This window comes from Eptesicus fuscus, chromosome 5 (assembly GCF_027574615.1).
Source record: "Eptesicus fuscus isolate TK198812 chromosome 5, DD_ASM_mEF_20220401, whole genome shotgun sequence".
NCBI lineage: Eukaryota > Metazoa > Chordata > Mammalia > Chiroptera > Vespertilionidae > Eptesicus > Eptesicus fuscus.
Genome location: NC_072477.1, coordinates 47,047,893 through 47,061,429, shown reverse-complemented (window position 1 = coordinate 47,061,429; position 13,537 = coordinate 47,047,893). Strand labels below are relative to the sequence as shown.

The following is a 13,537-nucleotide window of genomic DNA, read 5'->3' as shown; positions in this document are numbered from 1 at the left end:
TAATCAGCAAGATAAAATCCAAGTCATAGGCTCTAGATTCCCATGGTCATAGTTCCTGCCTCGCATGATGCTTGCAATTTTTAAGGACATAGACCTGTAGCACAATCCTATTATGTTCAATTTCAAGGTTTTTTGTTTTTTTTTAATCCATCCACCAGCGGGGAGAGGGGAATGGTCTGCATAGCAGATCCTCTAAAATACCCATCGTATTTGGCCTTGGTCTGGAAGTCTGAAGAAGGCGTGTGGTTCAAGTTAGAATGGCAATCATTCTTTTCCAGCTCTGTAATTGAGGGGCTGCGGGAGGGGGCTTAGAGGTTGTGCAGGGCAGGAACTGGAGGAGAAGCCAGATAATGCACTGCAGATAATCCACAGGCTGTGCCATAGCAGCGATAAGGAAAGAAAGCATCTCAGCTCCGAGTCCCGGCGGCAGAGATGCAGGAACCGCGGGATTCAGATTCCGAGGTCCTGGATTTGAAAGCCGCCCGCACACAAAGAAATGACGAAGTTGAGTACCGGATAATGCACTGCAGATAATCCACAGGCGCGATACGCAGAGTGCGGAAACTGAGCCTCCCTTCCTAACTTGGATGGAAACGCCTAGTCCACCTGGTCGCCCCTCCCGGAGCGGACCTTCTTTTATCCTGTGGGGCAGTCCGCACAGCCAGCGCCAGACACGCCAGGCACGCCCGAAGCTCCTCGAAGGAACTACAAGTCCCATGAAGCCCTGGGTTTCGGGGCGGTGATGACAAAGCCCCCGCGGATTGGCCACGCGGGGCGGGGCGCGCAGGCCTTCTCCCAGGGAAGGGGCGGGGCGAGGGGCGGGGCGAGCGGCGGCTGGGCGGGCACGCCCCCTCGCCGCGGCCCCCTCTCCGCCTCGCTCCGCTGCTGCTCTCGCTCCCGGGTCAGACGGCCGGAGGGAGAAGATGGCGAAGACGTACGATTATCTGTTCAAGCTGCTGCTGATCGGCGACTCGGGGGTGGGCAAGACCTGCCTCCTTTTCCGCTTTTCGGAGGACGCCTTTAACACCACCTTCATCTCCACCATCGGTGAGGGAGGGGCCGCTCGCTGCCAGGGCCGGGGAGTGAGAAATTGGGGGCGAGGGCGAGGGGGCCTGGAGAGGGGAGGGGGGGAGGGCTTGGGGGCCCCAGGGAGAGGACCCCGGGGACGGCGGGACGGCGAGGGCAGTGGGAGAGGGTGACGGAGAGAGGAAAGGGGCGGGCGGAGATGTGAGGCTGGGAGGTGAAGGGGAAACTTGGGGGCAAAGAAAGGGAAAGGGGAACCAATGGAACAAGGACTCAGGGTGTTGGGGGAAAGGAGAGGGCTGGGGGGTGACTGGGAAGGGTCTTAGGGGGACAAAGTGTGTGTGTGTGGAACACAAGAAATCTCACGGAGAGAGAGAGAAAGGGATAGTGGGTGTGAAATGGATTAAAAGACAGGAAAGCGGAAGGAAATGTGAAGGGGAAATGAAGGGTTGGGGGAACGGGAGGGACGCGAAGTAGAGGAACAGAAAGACGCGGGGCAAGAATGGTGCGAGTCCAGCCTCGGGAGGGAATTCAGGGGAGTGAGTGGTCAGGAGGGAGGGACGGGGCACCGGGGTCTGGGCGGAGATGTCCTGGCGGGGGCAGAAGGACACTGTAGGTAGGAGCAGGGTTCAGGGGACCAGAGGACAGAGTGGGGGTACGTGGCGGAAAGCCGGTGAAAGAGGAAAAAGGGGAAAGGAGGCTGGGCACTCAGTAGAGAGGTTGAGCTGCGAAGACAGAGGAGGTGGGGCGGGGGAGGGAATGGAAAGCAGGACTTTCTTCAGGAACTGGGAGCACTGTTACCATTTTCTGTCCTCACTTCCTCTGGATCAAGTGCAGGCAAAAGAGAAAAAGTGACTAATGATAGGATGGTGTCTACAGAGCATCAAATGGTCCTGCGAGTGTTAACGGGCATTAAGAGAATCGGTGACTTTGGGGAACGGTGTGGTCAGGAAAATAGGAGTCCTTTCCTTACCATCTCCTGAAAAGCAACACTTCTCAATTTTTACATTCTTGGGCTTGGATGTTTAATAACTTCTCAGCTGCGGAGTCTGCCTGGGCCCCTGTATATTTTGCTCTGAGTCACAACAAGCAACATACCCCCGGTTATTTTCAGTTGATTCAGTTTTTTTCTGACCTGGGAGCTGTCCTTCCAACTTTTGTACTTGGAAGACTGTGTGTTCAGGTGACAAGTTCTCTAACTTACAATGCACCGAAGAGCAAATCAAAGCTGGTTTTAAGCTGCCTATCCCAAGTGACCTTAACACCCTTTTCCTTGTTAAATAGCTGCAGTTAATTAAGTGCCTGAAGGATCTTAACTTTGGTTGTCTGGGTGATGCTTGTGGCTTCTAAGAGTATAGCTCACTTAAGCGTCTTTCAAATGAATTCTTACAGCACATTTTACCATGAATTTCTGGGATTACTGGGGGCTAGTGCTATGGTAGTATTATTTGATTATTTGTATATTTTAAGCATAATTTATTATTTTTTTAAAAGCATAACTGGGTAGAGAGCGCTCTTCAAATCAAGTGCCAGGCAAAGCTGTATGGTTGGCTGGTTTGTTCTGGCCTCTTTCATAGGAATTGAGTGGTCTGAAACCTCCCGGGTGTTATGATGTCTGGGCTTAGGGAAGTTTGAGTTGCAAGTTCTTGGCAGTCAGTCTTGAGTGGGACTTTTTCTTTTCTGAGGAAGCAGATTTTAAAATGTCATGTCTCAAGTATATTTCTGAGAGATTTGGTTGGAGCTGTTACAGCAACTAAAGGGCGTTAATTTTGATGCTGGTACTAATTTCAAGACCTGGAGTGACCTTTTCACGTTGCGGAACGCAGGCTGCAGTCTAGTTGGTAAAGGGCAGTTGCTGACAAGTTGAGTGGGTCGTCTTGTGTCCATTCTGTGCTTGACCCTCCCAGAAGCAGCCCCCTGCTTTGAAAGTGAGTGAGTCTCTCGGATGCTTTTTCTGTTAAGCTCCTTGGATGACCTTTGCTTGTTTATAATAGTTTTATTAGTTTTCCCTTTTTTTGCCTTAATTTTTGTCCCACATTTCCTATAAGGGTGACTACTTCCTTTTAAAATAGTAGCTTTTAAAAATTACTTTTCATTCTAAAGGATTAGAATTCTTTTTGTGTAGATTTTTTTTTTTTTTTTTTTTTAATGATTGCAATTCAGTTCAATGGAGGGCCGCAGCTATTTAGGCATGAAAAACAGTGTCCTGACACTGTTTGGAACAGGTGGTAGACAGATAAATGGGGTGAATCTCATGAATAATCTTAGTCTTTGTATTTTCTGTGGGGTGGATGTGGTAAAAAGAGACTATGAGCTGTGTCTTCAGTTGACATGGAGGAGGGGAAAATCTTCCCTGCCTCTACTTACCGCGCCCCCCCTACCCCAGAGCCCCAACAGGAAGTGGTAGCACACTGTCTTCAAACAGAAGAGTTTATATACCTGAAACCCAATGCTTTGCAATTGAAATGAAGTTAGGAAACTAAGGTGAATGTTAATACCATCGTAGTAAAAATTTCCACAAACATAGGTTTGGAGTATCCACATCGCTAGTAGCAAAATCCCACTACTCCCTCAACACCCCTATCCCATTCCCAGGTGATAGGAATTGTTGAAGTGAGAGTTGGTGGTTCATCTCCTCCCAGTCATAGTTATTTCTTGAAGTTCCGAGGTGCGTAAGTTCCTGGGTTATTGTAACTGGGTTTTGGCAAGGTCTGCCACAGCATTGCTGACAAACCTTGATAAGGTCTACGTCACAGGAAAGACGCATTTCTTAACGCCTGGGGTTTGTGTGTGTGTGGTTTGGTAGATATGTATACCTTGTGCCTGTTTCTTCTAATGAGGGGACATTTTAAGACTTAGTTTTTGTTTGTTAAAGTTTAAGTAGTTTTAAAAAGGGCCTCTTGCCATCTTTAGACACTTTTCATGAGGCGTCTGCCATCATGAGAGGAAGGCGACAATTAGTCATTTTCATAGCAGTTGTCGCCCAGATACTTTTCCTTACTTCTCTAAGGTCCTGCTATTCTCTCAGATGTCCTGGCTCCCCTCATTTCCTTTTTGCTCTTTGGGTGGTGGAGGGTACGTTTTCTTTCAACTGACTTGGAATCTTCCAGTATATCAGTCAGATAATATTTGTCAGCTATTGAGTAAGATTGTTTTGCCCATTTGAAATTATAGGCCCAGTGCCTAGGAACAGGTAGCTTTCAGTTCAAATATTTGAGAATTGGAAAAAGTTTTTTAATTGGCTTCCCAAACCTCTTACATAATCATAATTAATGCTTAATTAAATGTCTATAAAATGTAACATTAAGACAACCAGGAAACAGATATACAGTTAGCTATGTGTTATATTTCCTCTGGGATGTGGGTGCATTTTATTATTGAAAGGAGGGCACATTGACATATTGGAATGACCTGTACTGAATAAGGTGCTGGTAGAAGAAAAAGAAAACCAGATCCTGTTCTCTAACAAGACAATCTAAGCTTCTTCCCTTTGCTGTCTCTCCGCCCCCCTCCTCTTCCGGTTAGGGTATTTCCTGAGTGGTTTCATTTTAGTATAGTCATAGTTTGACAGCAGAAAAAATCTTAGAGATTATCTACTTTATGCCCCTGCCCCAATTTTATAAATAAGAAAACTAAGGTTAAGTTGACATTGTCAAGATCACAGCTGGTTGTAACAGAGCCTCCAGCGCACTCCAAATCCAAGTCTGTGTCACTTTTCACAATCAAGCTGCTGCTATATCTAATCAGTATGACCATCTCCATAAATTTGTCACCACCTTTTCTAGGAAGAAATTAGATTTTGCCGCTTTATGGGGAGAAAGTTAAATGTTCCCACTTTGATTAGCCAGATCTGTTCCGGGAAATAGCAAATGCCCATACAGTGGTTCAGAGGGCTACAGGAGTGGATACAGGGACAGCTCAGCATCCTGGAGCTGCCCTTTGCTCCTTCTGTGGTTTCAGGTTAGGAGATCAAAGGGCACCCTGTCATTAAAATTCCTTCCACGTGCAACATAGCTAATGCAATCATGTTAATAAGGGGATGCTGGCAGTTGTTGCAGCCTTCTCTCACCGGAGCACTTTTAGATGTTTTCTTCTGTAACATTGCATTTTTTTTTCTTGGATTTAGTTTCCTCAAAATCCGGAGTTGACAAACTGTTGCCCATAGGCCAGTGTGGCCTGAAGCCTGTTTTTTTGCAGTCCACTGTCAGAGTAGTTTTTTACAGTATTAAAGGGTTATTAAAAAAAAAATCAAACAAAACAAAGAATATGCAACAGAGACCATATGTGTTCCACAAAGCTTAAAAATATTTACTCTTTCTTTATATAAAACATTTGCTGACCCCAACTTTATTAAAAACTGTTTTTCGTTGGTAGCAATTCAAAGCTTTTATCAAGACTTATTGACTGAAAAACAAACTTTGTCATGTTTACATTTTTAGCCAAGATGATATCAACATTTGGCTGAGCGTAATCCAGATATGTAGAGCAAGTTGATTTTAATTTTCATAGTTGTTTTCATTCGTTTCATCCTTGCAAACAAAAATATGCACGGAACGTTCAACTTCAAATTGAACATTTTGTACATGAAGCCTTATTTTAATGTCATGTGTTCTTTCAAAGCTGTCAGTAGACTTCCTATCTTTTTCAGAAAAAGTAGAATTTAATACTTGGTAGTAAAGGGTTAAACACATCTCCTCAGTTTGTGTCCTAGCAAATGAAAAAAAGCCACCCAAAAATTAAGGAGGAGAGCAGGGAAACTGGCTACAGATATTGATATGTCTTAAGCATAAGTGTACTTTAATAAAGAACTTGGCCAGCTGTTCTGCATGGCAGCAAATCAGGGAGGAGATTCTCTTGGCAACAGCACCAAGATTGTTTGGATCCACTGAGAAAAGCTGGAGGGAAATTGGTTTGCATATTGTTGTAGAGGGAAATAAGTCTAATCTGTGAAGATAAGGCAAACCAGGGGAAAAAATAGCAGTTGGTTTTTTAACTGAATCTGATAACTGAATCTGAACAGAACTGTGGAATCAGAAATGGAAGGCCAGGATGCTGCTGGCATGGCCTGAAGCTGGTTCTAGTTTAGGTCTGGCTGCCTGCACACTGAGCCGTCCTGGGGACCAGCTCTCTTGCGTGTGTTAGAATTGCTGCTTGGAAGAATTTTGTAGGAAAGAGTGTTTCATAGTAGAATGAGAAGAACATTATAGTGGGGATGAGGTAGTAGATTTAGGTTGTGAGTAATCATATTGTGGAACATAACATAATGTGGATCTTCTGACATGTAAGTAGCCAATGAAGAGGACTTGTTCATGTTTGGTGTTAGGCAAATGGCATGGCATGTTAAGAAGAGCAACGGGTCTGGAGTCAGATCTGGGTTTATGTCCTGACATCTGCCTTTCCTAGTTTTCTGGCCTTTAGTGAATCAGTTGTCCTTCTCGGGCCTTTGTTTTTTCATCTATAATAGAGTGTAATAATACAGTACCAATTTTTCAGGGTTGCTGTGAATTCCCTAGGGCGGGAATCAAGTCTTATTCATCTCTTAAATCTCCTATGCCTGTATTAAATGACAACTCAATTGGACAGATGAATGACTGGATGGATGAATTGTGAAAGCACTGAATAAGTTGTAAAGCATTGCTTGGATTTTAGTTATTTTCTTTCATAGTTATAGATGATTGGATGATGTCTGAGGTAAGATTAAAAGTGCTTACTATGAATTCTTTACACAAGAATGGTATTTACCCCAGTATAAAATGTTGTATAGCCTTCTATGATCAGTTTTAAAGGGATGTTTTTAAATATGCAAGATATTTCACTTATCTTTCAGACTCTATAATAAGCTGTTTAACACCATGCTTCCAACCCCCCACTAACATAAATACCAAAGAGAAAATGAGTGAAATCACTGGGTTTGCTTTTGAAGAGCCATTTCAGCTTTGTCTCTGCCCATTAGATTCAAACAATGCAACAGATGCCTGTTAACAGTTTTGTGCCCAGTTTTAATTAGCAGATGGAGCTCTGTTTGTGTCTGTGTTCTGCCCAGCACTCGTTTGAGTGACAGGATAGTGAGTGGATTGGAATTCAGTGTTTGTGTTGAATAAAGCCAAATTCTATTTTTAAAAAGAAGAATATAAACCTTTATTATATAGAACCACTTGCATATCTCACTGGAATAGCATAGTGTCTGGACTAAAACTAATGTTTGCAGTTATGTTCTCTGCTCTTATTACAGGAAAACATTACCATTTTATTGTTTAAGTTAAGGTTTTACTGTATCTCCAAACTATCAGGAAGTGGCTGTCTTTGAAGATCCATTTCAATATTTTGGCATAGTACGTTGAGGAATATGCAAAGCTGGGCTGAGATAGGCTTTAGTATGAATGCCAATATTGACATGTTGTTAGGGGTCACCTGGAATGCTGTGTTGTATAGAATCTTGAGGTCCTGTCTGAGCTTAGCAAGCTTGAGGGCGGTCATGGATTCCTGATGTCTGCCATGGCAGTGGAGGGAGAGAGTAGGTGGCAATCTCAAACACATATGCTGTCTATTTTCTAAAGTGAGTAGATAGCTATTCAATGCATTGTGTCTAAATTTCAATATTAAAAATATTACTGGTGGCCCTGGCCAGGTGGCTCAGTTGTTGGAGCATCATCCAGTACACCAAAAGGTTGTGGGTTCGATTCCTGGTCAGGGCACATACGTAGGTTGTAGGTTTGATCCCTAGTCAGGGTGTGTACTGGAGGCAACTGATTGATGTTACTCTCACATCGATGTCTCTCTCTCTTCCTTCCTCTCTCTAAAACAACAACAACAAAAAATCTCGGGTGAGGATTAAATATGTATTTAATCCTCACCCGAGATTTTTTGTTGTTGTTGTTTATATATATATATAACTGGTGAATGATTATTGCCTGTATTGTGTCTGGAGATGTGTCCTTTTCTCCTTTTCCTACTGAACATAGGAAAGTCCCAAAATTTGTGTTTTTTGGACTTTTCTTATTTTGATTTGAATTAATAAGAACTTTAAAGGAAGTGGATGCCTGATTGTCTGTAGAAGAAGAAATAAGCCTGCTTTTTGTTTTATTTTGTGTTACTTAGTTACACAGGACTTCCTTTGGGAGGCCACATACAGTGGTAGAAACAGTTTGGAAACAGATTCCGAAGCAGCCCTGCTTCTTCGCTGTGATGAAGTATTTGCTTGCAGTCCTACCTGTAGCATTCAGCATCAGTTTAATAAGTCACCTGTTGCTGGACGTGAATTTTAATTCTTTGCTCCCAGGAGAAAATGCTAAAGCTCTGCATGTCCTTAATGTTCATCAAATATAGGCTTGCCATCACTGAGATAGACTGAATGACAGCATTGTAGAATTTCAAAGCACTTGTGTTGTGAAATCTTTGGACTCTCTCTTCATCATGATATAAACCAGCCACAAAGCAGTTAAGCAATGTGTGTAGTGTTGCACAGCTTTCTGTTGGCAAAGCTTGGCCTGATGTGACTTCCCCCACATCACACTATAATTTTTCCAGTTTTGGCAAAGAATTTGGCAATAATTATTTTAACAACTCATAGATATTTTCCTGATGTATAAAGTGATAGAACAATCTCTAAAATATGTAATCAGGTTTTAACATGAAATATAGGTGGTCTATTTAAAAGTTGAATTTTAAGAGTTTTTTTTCTTAGGACCTTATACAATATTTATTTATCTGGAATTGCAGAATATTCTAATGTCATACACACTGACAAGGAAAAAAATTCTGAGATGCGCTTGATTAAGTTACAGTGGGCCACAGAGTGAGAGAAAGACGGAGCAGTTAGGCTGTTCATAGCTATGGCCAGCTAACAAGACTGCTCACATTCCTGAGTGTATGTTGGAACTTTGAATTAACTTCCAGGTGGCTATTATCTAAAGAGAAGATAGCCAGATGCTATCAAACCCTGGTGCCTTCGCATCTGTTTACACATGAACTTTTCAGACTGTTGCCCATAACCAATCCAAAGGAGCACTTCTCCCAGAACTAGCCCTGCTTTGCCTTCTCCCACCCCCTTTATCTAGAGCCAATGTAAGTTCTTTCACAACAACTTACATGTTTCTTCCCCTACTTCATGGATGAAAAGGCTGGCCAACTCCAGGATGGCCAACATGTTGTCTTTTCCACCTGGTGCTGCTGGTGGTGGTTTAGACTTTATACCCCCAGACCTGATCCTTTTTTTCTTGCTAGCAATGGCCCAATAAACGCTTTCATTGAAAAGGACTTTCAGCCATGGAAGTTGAAATTTTTGTTTAACAACAAAATACACAAAATCCATTACAAAAAAGGGCTTGTGTTCTGAGATGTCAGTGACTAACCCTACTGTAATTTGTTAGTTGCTTATGAATTTGGATGGAGTAGCTGTTTTATGGTTTTCAATAAAGAATATTTATCTTTGTTTTCTTCTGAAGGTCCCTGAATAAAATCTTGAGATGGCTTAGAAAACAATTCTCCCATTTTTTGAATGACCCAGACCACTTTCTCATTCCACTCTCTTCATTAACACCTCACCCATACCGAGACTTGGGGAGAGGGAATTGGATTGGAAAGAGAATAATGAAAACAACATTCTACTCTCCTCTCCTATTAATTTCTTTGTCTACTTGTTCAGTCTCTTGCTTTTGCTTTGGTTGGCAGTTGGAGTGAACTATTGTGTTTAGAAACTTGTGCCTAACGTAGTCTGAGAATTAATAATGATTTCTGACTGTATTGCTCTCTTATATTGTTTAGAACTAGAAGATTAAAAACTGGTACTGGCACTTGTCTCAGTCACCACCAGTAGCAAACAGTGACGTACTGATAAGGGTGCCATTCAGAAACAAAATAATTTGAGTGAGTGCATTTCCCATTTTCCCTACTTACTATTGTTTTGAAGATTTCCAGTTCTTATAGAAGCATGAAAAATTCATGGGACAATCCAACTAATTTCTTTCACTTTCACAAAATTCCTTTATAATTAAAATTAAAAACATGCGTACATAATATAATCAGAGGTGTGTATCATGGCCCTTTAGACTTTAATTTTAAATATATGTTGTGATATCATTATATGATTTACCACATTTTAAAATTCAAATTATCTCTTTATTATTGCAAAATAGAATATATAGCGCTCTGAAAAACAAGCGGTGCATGCTTCCAGGCAGTCACGGCACAGGCCCCTCCCAAGGACATTAAACTAGGCCTGCTTTCTCATCATGCAGGCAAGTGCCGGCTTCTATAGTCTCCCGAGTTTCTTCTGGCCCCAACATTCTGTGAGTCTATGAAATCAAGCAGTATTTGTAAAGAAAAAAGGGTGTGGCCTGGGCCTGTGTAGCTCAGTTGGTTGAGTGTAATTCCCTGCATCGAAAGGTCGTTGGTTTGATTCTGGTCAGGGCACCTGCCTAGGTTGCGAGTTCAGTCCTCAGTCGGGGTGTGTATGGGAGGTTACTGATTGATTGCCTCTCCTTGTCTCCCTCTCCCTTCCTCTCTCTCTAAAGAAAAGGGGGCGGGGGAGGGGGGGAGTTGTACTTTTCATTTTTCAGTTAATGATTGTGGGCAAGGGTTCTTTTTGCAAGTGGACATAAGTATTTTGATGACATGAAGACAGAAGGAAGAAGCACTGTGGTAGCATTAGTTCATTCAAGCCCAGCCTGTGTTGATCTTGTCAGTTAAACTATTTGTAGTTCTGTTACTGGACAGGGGGTCTTGGCCCTGAGTGGGTCTGCCTAGGGCCAGTCTGTAGTGTGAGGGCTCTTGACTTCGTGCAGAAAAGATTTCACAACACAAGTCCCGGTGCCTATGAGGGTATGTTGATTAAAGCTGGGGAACGTGAAACAAAGAAGGGCCTAGCATAGAAGCAACAGGAGAGCTTAGGCTCGGCTGCCTTAGCTCTCTGGGAAGTCAGAGAAAGGGGGCCTTGGGGACAAGGTCAGGGGGTTAGCTGGGACAAGCTGCCACAGCCCATTGCTCCCCTGGTTGCAAGTTTTGTGGGTTCCCTGAGAGTTTAGGAGATGCGTGCCTGTGGGGGACGAAGTCGGGGAAGCAGAGAGAGCAAGGAAAGCCACAGACGTGCTTCCCAGAGGGAGAGCGGGTCAAGGGTCCTTTGTTTTGAGGGTTTTTATCTGTCTCTTGCAGGCAGGGACTGTAGGGGCGGTCTCAAGGGAGAGTTTCAGTAGCGTATTCATCAGTTTTCCAGGTGTGCTCTTTCAGGGTCAGTAAAGAGCAATCAGGGCAGGGGGTCATTAGTCACTGCAGCTGATCCTGGCCTTGCCCACCTGGTTTTGCTGCTTTTCTGGCCTGGAGCTGAAATACAACTGAGGCCTAGATGTTATCTCTAGGGAGGTGACCTTCATCTGGCTGTAAACTGCTCTGCCAGTTTGTTCAGCTGTCTGTCTCAGTTTCCCCATTCCACTTGGTCAAGGAATTTTCCTAGCTTCTTACTATCCTGTCTCGGTACTAAAGAAACCGCTTAATGTTTTAGAATCCTGTCCTTTAAAAATGCCTAATTTCAATAATAAAGCTAAATGTCATCAGAAAAATAAGGACTTGAAAGTTGGGAACATATTACGTCAAAGGAGATATATAAAGTATTTTCAAATTATCTTATTTTCTTCATATACAATATGGTGAAATAGATGAAAAATAATCTAAAATAATAGGAAGCCTTTTGCTGCTTAGGTATGCTGATGCTAAATTTCCATTTGACAGATGAGGGGCCTGAGGTTCAGAGAACTGTGTGCCTGAGGTCACACAGGGCCTGGCCTTGAGCATTGGTTTTCTGAATACTAGTCTCTTTTCTCTCATTCCTCATCTGCCTTCAGTTCTCTTGCTATGAAAAGACATTGATGATATTGCATCAAGTCTGGACATAGTCAACATTTTGTGGGAGAAGAGTCAGAGATTGAACTAGGAGATCTAAGGTCCAAGTACATCTCCGCCTTTGAGTAACCATTTGCTTTGGCCAAGTCTTTAATCCTCTCATGGCCTTTTTTTTTTTTTTTTTTTAAGTTTTCTTTTTTGGCCTTTGTTGTTTTAATTGGTAAAAAGCAGAGGCTGGGGAGGGAGCTTCAGTGATTTGTCCAGTAGGTCACTAACTTCACTCATTCAATGAGCAACATTATTTAGTCTTTGAGAGGGGAAAGAGTAACAAGTATCAAGGCAGTTTTAATACATGATGAAACGGGCCACAAGTGGATAAATAGAAAATGTTATGAAAGCGGAGAGAAGAGATAGAGGAAAACTTCTAGGAAGAAATGACACCTAATCTAAAATCAGAACCCGAAGGAACCAGTTGGGTAAATGGGCCGGCCAGTCCAGCCTCGGGAAGAATTCGGAGAAATCGTGCTTGGCTACAGCCTCCAGTGAAGGAGGGTATGTAACAAGGGGTAAGGTGGAAGGACAGTAGAGCGCAGACTGTGGAGGGATTTGAAACCTGTTCAGGGTCTGGACTTGTATCCTGAGAGCGCAGTCACCAGGGATTTACACCCAGAGACCAGTTAGGAGATGAGCAGACTATCTCAGCGGCCCCTCCCCTTCACTGGGACCTTCACTGTTCACAAAGTACTTCACGGTGTAAACCTCTCAACAATCCTGTCCATGGACAGAGATTAGTATCTCCATGTTCTAGACAAGGAAGCTGCGGTTCTGAGAGGGTCATTAATTTGATCAAGGAAATAGGTAGAGGAGCCATGACTCAAGCCTCACACTTCAGTTCTGGACCACAGTCTGTCGCCAACAACCTGCCCCTCTCAGAAGGGCTCAGGCGTTTTCCGTGGCACTTAGTGCACTGGCACTTAGCCTGTGGTAGCGGCCACTTCCAGTGGTCTGTGAGAACGGTGTAAACTGACCAGTGAACTCTTGAGAAGTGTGTTGAGTGGAAAGATGAAATCAGCCTCTTCCTAGGCAGGCCCCAGGAACAACTATTGCAAACGTGCATCACATTGCCTGTCAGCCCTAGGAGGTCAGTGGACTTGTGGTTTTGGGTTGTCTCCTGACCTCTAACACAGTCCCCTAGGAAGCAATCAAATATATGCACAGCAAAATGTGGGCAGGGGGCAACAGCATTTAATTATGAATCCAACTCTTTTGCGTAAAGGAAACTAATTATATCTGAAATCTCAGCACTGCCTCTCCACATGGGGCCGTTGGCTTGTTAAGCTTGTATGCTGTTGGCCTTAGACTGTAACATCACTAGGAACAGCGACTATAATTGTGAGCCTTTTTCCTTTGGCAAATTAGGCTTAAACCTCATGTCAGCCTGTCCTTTCCTTTTTTCCAGGGTGAAATTGTCTCTGCTCTGGGTTTTGTTTGGGAAACCGTGGTTGGCAGAATTTTCCTCACAGTGCATTATAGTCCAGAGGTCGGCAAACCGCGGCTTGCGAGCCGCAGTTTGCTGCTCTGTTGACTAATGAGTTTGTCGACCACTGGGCTAGACTAACATCCATTTGATAACCCTGGGTCTCCAGAATGGTGCAGTAAGCCAGAAAGCAGAAAGGCCCAA

General features: G+C 43.5%; 1 protein-coding gene across 2 annotated transcripts in view; it reads left to right on the top strand.

Annotated features, from left to right (window-relative positions):
* Positions 1–844: 844 nt before the first annotated feature.
* RAB8B (RAB8B, member RAS oncogene family) overlaps positions 845–13,537 on the top strand; it is a 63,419-nt gene continuing 50,726 nt past the window's right edge. For both annotated transcript variants that reach the window (XM_054716173.1, XM_008139150.3), the window contains exon 1: positions 845–1,047. In XM_054716173.1, coding sequence (XP_054572148.1) covers positions 924–1,047 — 124 coding nt within the window. In that variant the 5' untranslated portion in view covers positions 845–923. The remainder of the gene's footprint in view (positions 1,048–13,537) is intronic.